This window comes from Mustelus asterias, chromosome 7 (genome assembly GCF_964213995.1).
Source record: "Mustelus asterias chromosome 7, sMusAst1.hap1.1, whole genome shotgun sequence".
NCBI lineage: Eukaryota > Metazoa > Chordata > Chondrichthyes > Carcharhiniformes > Triakidae > Mustelus > Mustelus asterias.
The window spans coordinates 123,194,382-123,209,472 of record NC_135807.1 but is presented as its reverse complement, the minus strand read 5'-3'; the positions used below and the strand labels follow the sequence as shown (position 1 = coordinate 123,209,472).

The 15,091-nt window shown below is 40.6% G+C and overlaps 1 protein-coding gene across 7 annotated transcripts in view; it reads left to right on the top strand.

Annotated features, from left to right (window-relative positions):
• ubr5 (ubiquitin protein ligase E3 component n-recognin 5) overlaps positions 1 to 15,091 on the top strand; it is a 148,595-nt gene that overhangs the window by 95,020 nt on the left and 38,484 nt on the right. For all 7 annotated transcript variants that reach the window (XM_078216736.1, XM_078216738.1, XM_078216734.1 and 4 more), the window contains 7 exons: positions 3,191 to 3,288; positions 6,351 to 6,496; positions 7,720 to 7,811; positions 10,994 to 11,140; positions 12,098 to 12,216; positions 14,724 to 14,850; positions 14,936 to 15,065. In XM_078216736.1, the coding sequence (XP_078072862.1) occupies positions 3,191 to 3,288; positions 6,351 to 6,496; positions 7,720 to 7,811; positions 10,994 to 11,140; positions 12,098 to 12,216; positions 14,724 to 14,850; positions 14,936 to 15,065 (859 nt within the window). The remainder of the gene's footprint in view (positions 1 to 3,190; positions 3,289 to 6,350; positions 6,497 to 7,719; positions 7,812 to 10,993; positions 11,141 to 12,097; positions 12,217 to 14,723; positions 14,851 to 14,935; positions 15,066 to 15,091) is intronic.

Sequence of the window (15,091 nt, the reverse complement as noted above, 5' to 3'; positions counted from 1 at the left end):
CCTACATATTTTACCCCACTAATCCCTCTAATCTACGCATCCCAGGACACTAAGGGGCAATTTTAGCATGGCCAATCAACCTAACCCGTACATCTTTGGACTGTGGGAGGAAACCGGAGCACCCGGAGGAAACCCACGCAGACACGAGGAGAATGTGCAAACTCCACACAGACAGTGACCCAAGCCGGGAATCGAATCCAGGTCCCTGGAGCTGTGAAGCAGCAGTGCTAACCACTGTGCTACCGTGCCGCCCACCAATTTGGTATAAAAATAAAGCAAAGATTTTTGAGATATATCTGTGCAGAGACTGAGCGTGATATGTAAACGGTACTTTGGTACCTTGTGAAGCATACAATTCCAAAACTCAAATCTGGTTTGCAATGTATTGAACGTGACTACAATTAAACAAACTAGCTGGTTTACTTTTAATCTTCATAAACGATTGTACATATCAGGTACTGGTTTTGATCAAATTAGGAGCTTTTCCAGCTACCGTAGTATAACATAAAAGAGAGTGGAGTGGGACAGATGGCACAGTAGTTAGCACTGCTGCCTCACAGTGCCAAGGACCCGGGTTTGATTCCTGGCTTGGGTCACTGTCTGTGAGGAGTCTGCACGTTCTCCCAGTGTCTGCATGGGTTTCCTCTAGGTGCTCTGGTTTCCTCCCACAGTCCGAAAGACGTGCTGGTTAGGTGCATTGGCCATGTTAAATTCTCCCTCTGTGTACATGAACAGGTGCCAGAGTGGCGACTAGGGGATTTTCACAGTAACTTCATTGCAGTGTTAATGTAAGCCTACTTTGACTATTTAATAATAAATAAAGAGGATGAGTATGTATAGTAAGGTTCTTTAATATGGGAGTGAAGTTTATGAAAGCATCCCTTTTTTTCTAAAGTTGGCATTAAACAATTCTTGTGAGGAAATGCCTCACTTCAGTCTTCAAACACGAGCTTGTGTGCCTTTTACAGTTGTAGAATTTTATGTATTGCTTTTGTTTCCTCAAATTCCTAAGTTAGTGCAGTTACTGAAAGGTAGATTCAGGAAGCAGATATTCAAAGTTCTTGAGCATTTCTTATCCCCAGGATATTATTGCATTGTAATATTGTAGAAACTGGCATGAACAGACAGCCAAAGATTCCAGAACAGCTTTGAAGATCCATGGCAAAGGTTCCTACCCAAATAGTCATGAATTCTATAGGCATATAAATAAATAGTAAAGGAGTAGGTCTGATTAGGGACCTAAAAATGAATTTACACAGCGGCAGGGAGCATGGCTGAGGGACTAAATGAACACTTGGCATCCATCTTTAGCAAGGAGGTTGATTTACCTAGGCCGCGGTGACAGATGAGGAAACTCTGTCACTAGAAGGTTCAGAATTGATGAGGAGGAAGTGCTGAATAGACTGTTGGGACTTAAAGTTGACTAGGCATCAGGACCGGGTGAGATGCTTCCAAGGATATTGAAGGAAGTGAGAGTGGGAATTGCTGGGGCGCTGGTCATAATTTTTCAGTCTTCCTGAGACTCGGGAGGTGTCAAAAGACTAGAGAATTGCAAGCATTACGCCTTTGTTCAAAAATGGTTGTCAGAGTAAGCCTAGCAATTGCAGACCAGTCTGTTTAATTTCAGTGGTGGACAACCTTATGGAAATAATTATTTGAGATATTAGTAGTCACATGGAGAATGGGAGTTGATTAGGAAGAGCCAGCACTTCGAAAGGGGAAATCCTGTTCAACCAACTTGCTGGAATTTATTGAAAAGGTAACAGGTTCAGTGAAGCTAATGCTGTTGATGTGATGTACATGGATTTTCAAAAAGCATTTGAAACAGTGCCACACAGACTTGAGAAAAGTTATAGCTCACGGAATAAAAGCGACAGTAGCAATGTGGATACAAAATTGGCTGAATAATAATGGTCATTGTATATTTTTTGGGCTGGAGGAATGTTTATAGTGGATTTCTGAGGGTGTGGTTTTGGGACCCTTGCTTTTCCTGATGTGTATTGATCTAGCTTTTGGTGTGCAGGGGACAATAAAGTTTGTGGATGGATAGGAGTTTGCAAATATTGTGAACTGGACAGTCTAGAACTTCAAAAGGAGCGGGCATTTCGATGGTAGATGAAGTGTGAGGTGATGCATTTTGGTAGGAAGAACATGGGGAGACTTCATTAAATAAGGGACATAATTCTTGAGGGGGTGAAGAGCAGGGGATCCTGGGTGTGTGTGCGCATAGATCATTGAAGATGGCAAGACCAGTGGAGAGAGCAGTTAATAAAGCATATAGTATCCTGGACCTTATCAATAGGAGCATAGAGTACAAGAGCAAGGAGGTTATGTTGAACTTGTACTAATTAGACCTCAGCTTGAATATTGTGTACCGTTGTCAGCACCACACTGTGGGAAGGTCTGTGAACACATTGGAGAGAATGCAGAAGAGATTTGTAAGAATGGTTCCAGGGATGAAAAACTTCAGTTTTGTGGATAGATTGGAGAGGTTGCGACTGTTCTCTTTGGAGAGAAGGTTAAGAGGAGGTTTGTGGAGATGCTCAAAATCACGAGAGGGCTGGACAGGGTAGATGGGGAGAAACTATCGTCACTCGTGAAAGGATTAAGAACGAGAGGGCACAGATTTAAAGTGATTAGTAAAAGAAGCAAATGTGATGAGGGAAAAAAAATTGAATGGGTCAGGTCTGGAATGCACCGCCTGGAAGTGTGGTGGAGGCAGGTTCAATTGAGCATTCAGGAGGGCATTAGAGGATTATTTGAAGAGAAACAAATGTACATGGTATTGGGTAAAAGAAGGGGAATGGCACAATGTCATCATACTCATTTGGAGATCCAGTGCAGACACATTGGGCTGAATGGCCTCCTGCATGGTAAAAATTCTGAGATTCGGTGAATTTGTAGCTAAACAATAGAAGGAAAGGTAGTGGATGATGGGAATGTGGGGAGGTGTCATAAGAGCCTCATTTCAAACTTGCCCCATTTTAACCCATGCAATTGTCAGCAAGGCAAGATAACTCACCAGGGCAATTTTTTCCCCTTCTTTTGTCAAGAGGGTGCTATAGTAAATAACATCCACTGTTTGCAAGAGTAATTCATGCCTGAGTTGTACAATTTTCAATTATGCATCTTTGTACCAAGTATATTTTACTTTAAATTGTGTATCTCAATCTTGACTCTCCATTTTCAGGGATGCAAGAGGAATGACGCCTTTTATGCTAGCTGTTGGTGGAAGAGCTTACCCAGCTGCAATTACCATTCTAGAAACTGCTCAGAAAATAGCCAAAGGTATCTGTTTTCCCATCTTGGAAAAAAATGTACTGAATCATGAGCGAGCCTTGGAATTTGTCAACTTTCTCTGTTCAGTTCAAAATGGCTTGGAGGCAATGTTTTCATCGTTTTTTTTAAACTCGAGTCTTCACACTGTGTACAAGTAATCCTTATGTGTACGTGCACCAGACTTTGAGCAAGTCACTAATATTGATCTTCCTTTATAAAACTATGTCTAATTGTCATGCTTCAAACAACATGAATTTGTATTACTATTGAACTTGGGTCAGATTTATACTTGGTGATCTTGGTCTTTTTCATATCTGTTTCCTGGAGGCTTTTCCAAACATAGAACATAGAACATAGAACATTACAGCGCAGAACAGGCCCTTCGGCCCACGATGTTGCACCGACCAGTTAAAAAAAAACTGTGACCCTCCAACCTAAACCAATATCTTTTCGTCCATGAACCTATCTACGGATCTCTTAAACGCCCCCAAACTAGGCGCATTTACTACTGATGCTGGCAGGGCATTCCAATCCCTCACCACCCTCTGGGTAAAGAACCTACCCCTGACATCGGTTCTATAACTACCCCCCCTCAATTTAAAGCCATGCCCCCTCGTGCTGGATTTCTCCATCAGAGGAAAAAGGCTATCACTATCCACCCTATCTAAACCTCTAATCATCTTATATGTTTCAATAAGATCCCCTCTTAGCCGCCGCCTTTCCAGCGAAAACAATCCCAAATCCCTCAGCCTCTCCTCATAGGATCTCCCCTCCATACCAGGCAACATCCTGGTAAACCTCCTCTGCACCCTCTCCAAAGCCTCCACATCCTTCCTGTAATGTGGGGACCAGAACTGCACACAGTACTCCAAGTGCGGCCGCACCAGAGTTGTGTACAGTTGCAACATAACGCTACGACTCCTAAATTCAATCCCCCTACCAATAAACGCCAAGACACCATATGCCTTCTTAACAACCTTATCTACTTGATTCCCAACTTTCAGGGATCTATGCACACATACACCTAGATCCCTCTGCTCCTCCACACTATTCAAAGTCCTCCCGTTAGCCCTATACTCAACACATCTGTTATTCCTACCAAAGTGAATTACCTCACACTTCTCCGCATTAAACTCCATCCGCCACCTCTCGGCCCAACTTTGCAACCTGTCTAAGTCTTCCTGCAAACTACGACACCCTTCCTCACTGTCTACCACACCACCGACTTTGGTGTCATCAGCAAATTTGCTAATCCACCCAACTATACCCTCATCCAGATCATTAATAAATATTACAAACAGCAGTGGCCCCAAAACAGATCCCTGAGGTACACCACTTGTAACCGCACTCCATGATGAATATTTACTATCAACCACCACCCTCTGTTTCCTATCCGCTAGCCAATTCCTGATCCAATTTCCTAGATCACCCCCAATCCCATACATCTGCATTTTCTGCAGAAGCCTACCATGGTGAACCTTATCAAACGCCTTACTAAAATCCATATATACCACGTCCACTGCCTTGCCCCCATCCACCTCCTTGGTCACTTTCTCAAAAAACTCAATAAGGTTAGTAAGGCACGACCTACCTGCCACAAAACCATGCTGACTATCACCTATCAATTCATTACTCTCCAAATAACTATAAATCCTATCCCTTATAATTTTTTCCAACATCTTGCCGACAACAGAAGTGAGACTCACCGGTCTATAATTCCCGGGGAAGTCTCTGTTCCCCTTCTTAAACAATGGGACAACATTCGCTAACCTCCAATCTTCTGGTACTATACCAGAGGCCAACGACGACCTGAAGATCAGAGCCAGAGGCTCTGCAATCACTTCTCTTGCCTCCCAGAGAATCCTTGGATAAATCCCATCCGGACCAGGGGATTTATCTATTTTCAGACCCTCCAGAATATCCTGCACATCCTCCTTATCAACTGTAATACTGTCTATTCTACTCCCTTGCAACCCAGTGTCCTCCTCAGCTATATTCATGTCCCCTTGCGTGAACACCGAAGAGAAATATTGGTTCAATGCTTCACCAATCTCCTCCGGTTCCACACATAACTTCCCTCTGCCATCTATAACTGGCCCTAAACAATAAACCAAGTATGAGTTGGGATTGTTCCTATGGTTTTATGAAACAATTTAAAGACCCCCCCTGCTATTTTAGCCAGTGAAGTCCCTTTGTTTGAATCAAAAGCTTGAGGCAAAGTCAAATACATACCAATATTACAGCTGTTAGGTTTCCTATGGAATTAGAATTGAAGACACAAGCAATGGCATCAGCTTGTACACTTATAATATTTTCTGAGGGCAGCACGTTTTCTTAGTCCTCTCTATCTTTTATAGGATTTTTTTTTAAAAGTGTATTTTAAGACTGGGTGGAACTCTGGAAACCAGAAGTGGGAAACCACCCTTTAAAAGCTCACCAAACCTGTGGAACTGTTCCATATTTGTAATTCCTAGGCTATCTCAGCAAGCATAATAAACCAGGCTCTCTTCAGCTACAGGACAATTGCAAGAGTACTGTCACAACCAAAGCTTTGTTCTGCAATGCATTAACTGACAGTACCTGCCTTTGTTGGCGAGTGCCTTAATTCAGTGTTTTTTTACCCAGTTCTGAATACTGGTCCAAGTGTTTGTATTTTTAAAATCCAGCATCATCTGAGTTATTTCCACCCTTAAACAGAAATTAGAAATAAACAGCTCATGAAAATTTTTTAGCTGGTTGAAAAACAGTAGAAACAAGTGGACAAATCAACTGCTTGCCTCAGTGGTGCTGCAGGGAGAATACAATAAATACAGAACTGGCCTCCGCTTAAGCTGCTTAGTTTCTTTTTTAAAAATGGTTCAGATTCATTGTAATGCAGAGTTCATTTGGCTGTTATGAGTCACAACTTTGCCTCGAGATTGTGCTGTTGAATTTACATTTGCAAACATTGGGCTCACATTTTTAAAAATCCTTTGTTTTGTCCCCCATTTCTAGCTGCCTGATGTTTTGTGTTTTGGGCCTTTCCAATGAATTCATCACCAATTATAAAGGACATTTCTTTTCCTTCTCAGGTGATGTCTCAAATGAAAAGGAAGAGGATGTGTTTATGAGCATGATTTGTCCACCTGGTACTAATCCAGATGACTCTCCATTGTATGTTTTGTGCTGCAATGATACTTGCAGTTTTACCTGGACCGGAGCAGAGCACATTAACCAGGTACGTGGAACAAATAAACTTAATTTTGTGTGAATAGATCTAGATGATCTGAAAGTTCAAATGACGTAAGCTGCCACTCAGCAGTTGGATATACCTTCCATACTATGTGTGTATACTTTTATTCAAATCCAGTCTAATCCTCTCTTTTAATCTCATCATTGTTTTCCTCATTCATTCAAACAAATGAAAAGATATCACATAGGTAGGGGGAAGAACAGATGCTTAAGTACCAAATTCCCGATGACCATTCTCCACTGGTTTCCCCTGTTTGTGCAGTGCTGTATCTTTTATGTAGAAATTGCCATCTGAAAATGGTCAGCTTTAAGTAATTTGGAAATGAAATGTGCTTTTATAAATGTACCCAAAGGTTCTTAACTCATTCATACTCTGGGAACTCTGTCCTTTCCCCTCTCCACCCCTGGCAATCCACAGCCACTGTGATTTGTTCTGTATAGGCCCTCCAACCCTCATGATTCTCAAACTATAGCCACCTGTGCACCAACCACTTACTTCGCCTCCCCATTTGTGGATGTGCCTTTAGCCATTTTGGCCTCGAGCTCTGGAATTTCCTCCCAAAGGTGTCTCCACCTCTCTCTCTTGCTCTTGCCCACTCACCCTCTACCACCTGCCCAACCTTGTGTTCACCCTCACTCAAGCTGCCCCTTATTTCTCCATTTGACCAAGTATTTGGTCACTTGTAGTTATTTCCTCTTCAGGCACAGTTTCACTCTTTATCTCATCATCATTTTGCAGTGAACTCTTGGCACATCTTACTACATGAAAGCATCGATACAAATACAAGTGGATGTTTGTCATCTGTCGTCCTGTCTTTATCTAAAGTTTCTTAATAAAATAATGGCTGCATTTGTTGCTGCCACTGTACATGCACAGTTGTATGTTGGTGGTATGCCAGGTTAAAGGTCACTATCTTTATGGGGGCAATGTGTGGCAGGGCTTATTTGTAGCCATCTCTGTCCTGCAGCAGCAGAAGAGAAAGTTGTGAATTTCAATGCTGGACTGACGGTGATGGATTTTAATGCGGGGGGGGTGATATCGTTGTGGATCTATACTTATGCATAGACCAAGGCTCATGGACTGATGGGTATTGGCAGCCATCTTGCACAGATATATTTATTGCATTGGCAGGAGGCAGTGTAAAATGTAGTATATTCATATAATTTGGTATTAACTATGTACTGAAGTTTTATGCTAAATTTTGATAGGATATTTTTGAATGCCGGACGTGTGGATTGCTGGAGTCTCTGTGCTGCTGCACTGAGTGTGCAAGAGTATGTCACAAAGGACATGACTGCAAGTGAGTAACTACCATTTTAAATTACTTAAATATTGCATTGATTGAAACCAAAGCAATTGCTTAAAATATTTCTTTAAAATATGATAAAAGCAGATTTGAAAGCAAATCCTATGTGGCGTACACTTACTGATGTATTTTAATCTAATTACCTTTGCGATTTTTAAATCCCCCAAATAACCCAGCTATGAGAACAGGCAGGCAATCTGCTGTCATTTGTCTCCCATTTAACCAGCCAGGTGAACAGTTGGAGCTGACCTGCCTGTAATTTTCAATGTCAAATGTGGCCAAGATTAACACCCTGCCATATGATAAATCATGAACATGGGTTTGTATATTATCCAGTTAGAGACAAAAATATGGAACCGGATTAGGCCGTTTGACCCCTCGAGTTTGCTCTCCCATTTGATGATGGCTGATCTGATTGTGGCCTCTACTTTCTTGTCCACCCTAAGAATCAAGCTAATTCAACTTGAAAAATATTCCATGACCCTGCTTTCATTGCTATCTAGGGAAATCTAACAACCCTTGGAGAAAAAAAATCTTTTTGCCATCTTAAATATGGGACCCTTTATTTTTAAACTGTATGCCTTAGTTTCAGTCTTGCCCAGAAGGCGAAACATATTTTGGGCATCCACATTGTCAAGTTCCCTTGGGATTTCATATGTTTTAATAAGATCATCTCTCATTCTCTTAAACTCGAATGAACACAGGCCCAGTCTATCCACCCTTCCCTCAAAAGACAAACCCTTCATTCCAGGAATTGACTGAATGAACCTTCGCTACTGACGTAATTATATCCTTTCTTAAATAGAAACCAAAACTGTGAATGTCATTGGATGTGGTCTCATCAACTGTAGCAAAACCACCTACTTGTGATTTATTACCAAGAAACTGAGCTCCCTCGGTACTGTGGAGCTCTGCAGTCTCTCTCTGTTTAAGTAATATGATGATTTTCTGTTTTTCCTGCTAAAGTGGATAAGTCACAGTTTCCCACATTATACTTCATCTGGCAATTTATTGCACATTCACTTCATCTATATCCCTTTGTAGAATCCTAATATCCTCTTTACAAGTTGCCCTCCTACCTGTCTTTTGTGTCATTAGCAAATTTAGCAAACACATATTCAATCACATGGTGTGCTTCCTGCACCATTAACTCTTTAGTGGCACCTTGTCAAATACATAGATTCCCCTTTATCCACATTGCATGTTACTTCCTTAAAAAACTCTAATAAATTAGAGTTCACAAAAGCATGTTGACTCTGTCTGATTACATTGAGATTTTCAAAATGCCCTGATGCACCCTCCATAATAGATTCTAGCATTTCCCTGTTGGCTGGCTTTTAGTTTCCTGCTTTGTCTTCCTGCTTTCTTGAATTGAGGGATTACATCTGCTATTTTCGGTCTTCCTGCTTTCTTGAATTGAAGAATTATATTTGCTATTTTCCAATTTAATGTATCCTTTAATATTCAAGTCCCAGCCTTTGTCATCTTGCAGCCATGTCTTTGTGATGTCTATCAGATCTCTCACATCTTAACTGACAATTCATCCATTTTAACATGAATGCTATGTATATTCAGAGAGACTTTAGTTCTGTCTTTTTACTACCCTCTGGTGTTATCTGCTGATGCGCTTGTGCTCCGTCCCTTCCTGCTATGCTCTGATTATCTTAACTCTTATTGCTATCTTGCTCTCTTGCCTTGTTCTCTCACTTTAATTTATCACATTTTCCTCATTTGATCCCTCACTCCCACTATTTAGTTTAAAATCCTCTACCATCCAAGTTATATATGCCTTGGTGGATCACTGGTCCCAGCACAGTTCAGGAGAAGATTGCCCCAATGGTACAATTCCCAGTTTACGCAGCACTGGTGCCAGTGCCCCATAAATCAAAACCCACTTCTCCCACACCAGTCTTTGAGCCATGCAGTCATCTTCTAATATTATTTGCTCTATGCTGATTTGCTCATATATCTAATAATCCAGAGATGGTTCATTTTTGAGGTTCTGCTTTTTAATTTGTTCCCTACTGCTGAAAATCCCCAATCAGTACATCTTTCCTAATCCTGTCTATGTTGTTGGTACCTCCATGGACCACAGCAACTGCATTCTCCCCCCCCTCATTGCAAGTTCCTGTCCTGCCCAGAGCAGATGTCTCAGACCCAGGCAGCGCAGACTTCTGGACTATTGTTCTTAGCTGCAGCGTGCTGTGTCTATCCTGACTATACTGTCCCCTACTGCCACGAGGTTCCCATTTACTCATGACACTTGAATGGCTTCCTGTACTATGGTCAGTTTACTCATCCACCCTGCACCCCTCATTTTCATCAATACAGATTGCAAGAAACTGTAACTTGGACAATTGCCAAGGGTATAAAGGCTTTTCCGCTTCTATCTTCTCAATCCTTATACCTGCCTTGCTTGCAGTTGCACCCTCCTGTCCCTGACCATGGACCAAATCCGAAGGCCCTGTTCTAAGTAGGGTTTGACTGCCTTCTGGAACAAAGTGTCCAGGTAACTTCCCCCTCCCTGTTGCATCTGTCTAAAGCTCAAACTCTAGCTGAAGTTTCTCTAGCTGCAGACACTTACTGCAGACATGATTGCTGTGGATCACTTTAGCATCTACGAGCTCCCACACACTGCAGTTGCAACACATCACTTCCCTTGCTATCTTTATAGCATTTTAATTAACTAATAAATCACTTATGAAAATGTATTTAATGCCACTAATAACTCACTTATGGAATATTATTTAATGCCTCTAATTCTGCCTGTGCTTACATTCTTATTTCAAATAATGTTCTACTTATCCTGATCACAATTCCCTCATTTAGGTAAGATAAATAGAAAATAATCACCCTGCTTCCCTGTGATGTTATACCTCTATTTTTCTTTGAGCATGGGCTCTGACTCCCGGTGACGGTGGCTAACCCTGCTCACCTCCAGGCCTCACTGTTTTAATGCTGTCTATCTTGAAGTCTCACTGTCTGTACCCCACTCTGTCTCAAAGTCTCAAGTTTTTGATGCAGCTACTTGTTCTTCAGTTCTCTTCCTATATCAGCGTTAACATTGCCATTGGTGTCATTTCGCAAGATCAGGCTAAACAAACGCTCAAATTGGTAATTTCAGATTCACTCAACCCAAAATCCTATAACTTTGTTTTGTGGAATTCTATCTTCAGGCTGAAAAGGACATCCCCTACTGCATACTGCGACTGCTGGGAGAAGTGCAAGTGTAAAACATTGATTGCAGGACAGAAGTCTGCTCGTCTTGATTTGCTGTATAGGCTCCTTACTACAACCAACCTTGTGACTTTGCCAAATAGCAGGTAAGTATTTAGAATGAAGAAGCTATAAAACTAGATCTGAACTAAATGGCAGAAATCACTAAGAATAGAATTTGTGTACGAGCTACATTGTAGTGGTTACAATGATTTGTGAAATTGAGCTGTATCATTGTGATTGTGGAAAAAAATTGTATTCATAATATTGGAATCATCTGAAGTATTGAAGATATAACTTTGCTCGAATCAGATATTATACATTTCTGTATCGATCAGCCAAGATCTAGCCTCGGGATTATCTTTTCTTTTAACTCTGGCATTAAAAATTGTATGTCATGAACTTGCCCAGTGCTTATATTTTGCATGATGTCCAAAATTGCGAAGCTCAGAATAAGATTCGGCTGATTTTGCTGGAAGTTGATTCTTATCGCAAGAATGTTGGTGTTCCACAGGGATCTCTAATTCTATTTCCTCTAACAACTATAGCATCAGGTACAGAATGAGGTGGATTTTAAATGCAATCAAATGAGTAGCACGAACCAGACTTGAGAAAATCTCAGGGTTCTGTAGAATTTGCACAGCTTCTCCAGTAACAAACCTGAGTCTTTTGACCTGTGTAGTCATTGGTCCACTCTAATGTAGCAGCTCAGTAACTCTTAAAAAATTTTAGTCCCGATGAAATAATTCTGAAGTACAGTTGCTGCTGACCTGAAAGAGACAGAATTACCAGAAGCTGACACGAGCAGTAAGTTCCAATAACAGTTCCTTTAAGCACAGAAGCAAATTGTGTCGCTTCTCAACTGTGGGGCAAAGTCTTGAAAAATTTGTTTTGTGAGCGTGAAGTTAAGTAGAACTAACTCTACTAAACCTTCCTCTTAAGGCTGCCACAGCATTACTTTATCACCGGTTTCTTCAAATTGGTGCACTAAAACATTGTTGCCACATCATATGCAAGTCTTTTTTGCATTTCACATGTTTTCATCTATGTTTAAACTTTTTCAGGGGTGAACACCTGTTACTGTTTCTAGTGCAGACAGTTGCTAGGCAAACTGTGGAGCACTGCCAGTATCGACCACCACGAATTAGGGAGGACAGGAACCGCAAGACCGCAAATGTTGAAGGTTTGTGCAATTTGTGGGCCACCTTTTTGAGAACGAAAGTACAAATGTGTGAATTTTTTGTAGTCTTCCCTCAGTGCTTTGAAAGCTGGTTGTACTGCATATAAAATTATGGGTTAAGTTAAGTCATTAAAAGATCCAGTGAATAAATTAAAGAATTTTTCTAGTTAGTGTTTGTGGATGATTATTCTCGATCCCATTTGATGAAGATTTCATTTGCTGCATCTTAGGTTGTTATAGGAAAGTAGGAGAAAAAAACCCGATTTTTTGGAGAGGGTCAAATGTTCTTTATTTGCAAGGTTAAAGGGAGAAGAATTCTTTCAATATAAAGTATTGTTTTCCAATAAACACTACTCACATTTTATATACGTATTTAGAGAAATTTGTTCCTAGAGAAATTGTTCAAATCTGTGTGGAAACTAATTGGCGAATATCTCCAATAAGGTAACCGGCACCCATGTTCCTTTATTCCCGTTTAGGAGGTATTGCTGACTGGATGATCCAGTACTGGCTAATATAATTACATATTCACAGCACCAGGTTAATGTCCAACAGGTTTATTTTGTTGAAGTGGAAACTTTCCTGCTTCTTGACTGTGATAGAAAGACTCAGCAAAATTTGTTCTGACTAAATAACTTAGTCTTTATTTACGAAAGACTGCATGCAGTTTTGGCTGAAAACTTGAGTTCAGAGAGCAGTTGGTACAACTTGCTAATTCCTCCTCAAGTCCGCAATTACACAAAGAATCAGTTCAGTATTTATACATAATCATTATCAGTTTGCGTGACCAGAGCATATTCAGGAATTCTATTAGTAATAGAATCATAAGCAATGTCATTAATCATGTCATAACCTGCTGACCTCCTAGAACTTTTTGTCTCATCATTCATTCCCTTATCTTGTCTTTTGATGGAACAGAAAAAGGTCGGCGACTCCTTCATCCCTGACCTTATCTTGTTTTATTTACTCATACAGTCTTAAGTTATGCGGAGTCAGCCTTGCTTGTATTGTTTCAAATAGTTGACCAATTTTCCCATCATGCTATTCCTTAGTTCATACAACTTCACAATTTGGTAGCACGAGCTTCCAGAGCACTGCTCCTTCATCAGTTCAGCAGCGCTCGAAAGCTCGTGCTGCCAAATAAACCTGTTGGACTTTAACCTGGTGTTCTGAGACTTCTTACTGTGCCCACCCCAGTCCAACGCCGGCATCTCCACATCATAATTACTTATGCAAGTAAACATCTAATTGTCAACAAATAACAATTATTTGCAACTGAAGTAACCATTCGCTATCAATTTCCAGCTGCATTTTAAAGCTTTGGGAATGTCTTTTCAACTGCTGTTGGGTATTTGATTCTGAACTGTCAGCTTGCAAGCAATAAAACTACAGAACGGAGCAAGAGTAGAAAAGAAATTTCTAATCCCTCAAAAATGGCGCATTTTTGTCCCATTTTTAAATTTTATTTCCATTACACATTTCGATGATTTTTTTGTAAGCGCAAATGACCTGTTTCAAGGTCCATGCCAATACTCCTGTGCCTCTAAAATCCAACATCCTGAATTATTAATCAGTGCAGTGCACCACCCAGGTTGTTACATGCCTCTTGCTACTTGTTTTCAGAAAGCAGATCCTTAGCAGCTCCGTGCTTCTGATTCTTCAAGGGCAGTTGTCCTTCAAGCTCAATTATGTCTCGAGTTTCAGATGTATAATCAAACAGAAATGGATGTCAAGCTACAGTGCACCAAAATAGGAAGGGTGACCAAAAACTGGATCAGGTGGGGTTTAAAGGGTTAAAGATGTTGAAAGAAGGGTAAGGGAGGCTGAAAGACATTGGGTTTAAATGTGGAATTGTGTTGCCATGGCTCTCATCTCTGACTAGATGTTGGTCTGGTGTCCATAAATCTACCATTGTGCCTCTGCGGTATCCAACTGAAAACATCAGTTTTGTCTTCACTCTCCTTTGCACATGAAAGCTCAATGAAATTATATGATATTGTCAAGTAACGGGAACAGTTGAAAACTACTGCTATTTAAAAGTATTCTGTAACATCTGCCTGCACACGGGAGCTGCATAAATGCTTGCTCTTACTGTCACAACTGCAGAATTCCCTCAATTTTTAATTAATGAGATTAGGACAAGAATTCAGTATCCATTTACTTCAGCTATTGCATTTTAAATGGCGTGTATGGATATGATCCAATAAGCTCACACTTTTTTAAAAAAATTCAATATTTGATTATTTTGAGTGATGATGCAGTATTAACAATGGAACAAATTTTAATTCAATACTACTTTTGCATTTATGGTTTGAATGCATGATTCAAGACTGCAACCAGTTCAACCGTTGACTATTTAAGTGATTAGAGCATTGCGCTTTTGGAGTACAACATAAGGATGAATGCTATGCTTGAGACATTGATCTTTGGTCAGGTTTTATTGGTTTTGAGTGGATGTGTATTACTAATAGCAATGTAAAATCTATTACTTTTGCTCTATTACCCCTCAGATTCTGATATGCCTGACCACGATTTGGAGCCTCCTAGATTTGCTCAGTTGGCTTTGGAGCGTGTCCTTCAGGACTGGAATGCATTGAAATCTATGATCATGTTTGGATCACAGGAAAGCAAGGACCCGTAAGTAGATAAGACAAGCTACTTGGTTAATGCATTGTATATCATGTGAAAGCATAGGAAAAACTGATTTTCTTTTCTATTTTAGGCTCAGTGCAAGCAGCCGGATAGCTCATCTGCTACCAGAAGAGCAGGTATACCTATCTCAACAAAGTGGCACAATCCGGCTAGATTGCTTTACACACTGCCTCATTGTAAAGTGTACAGCTGACATTTTGGTAAGTACTTTGAAAGTCTAGCAATG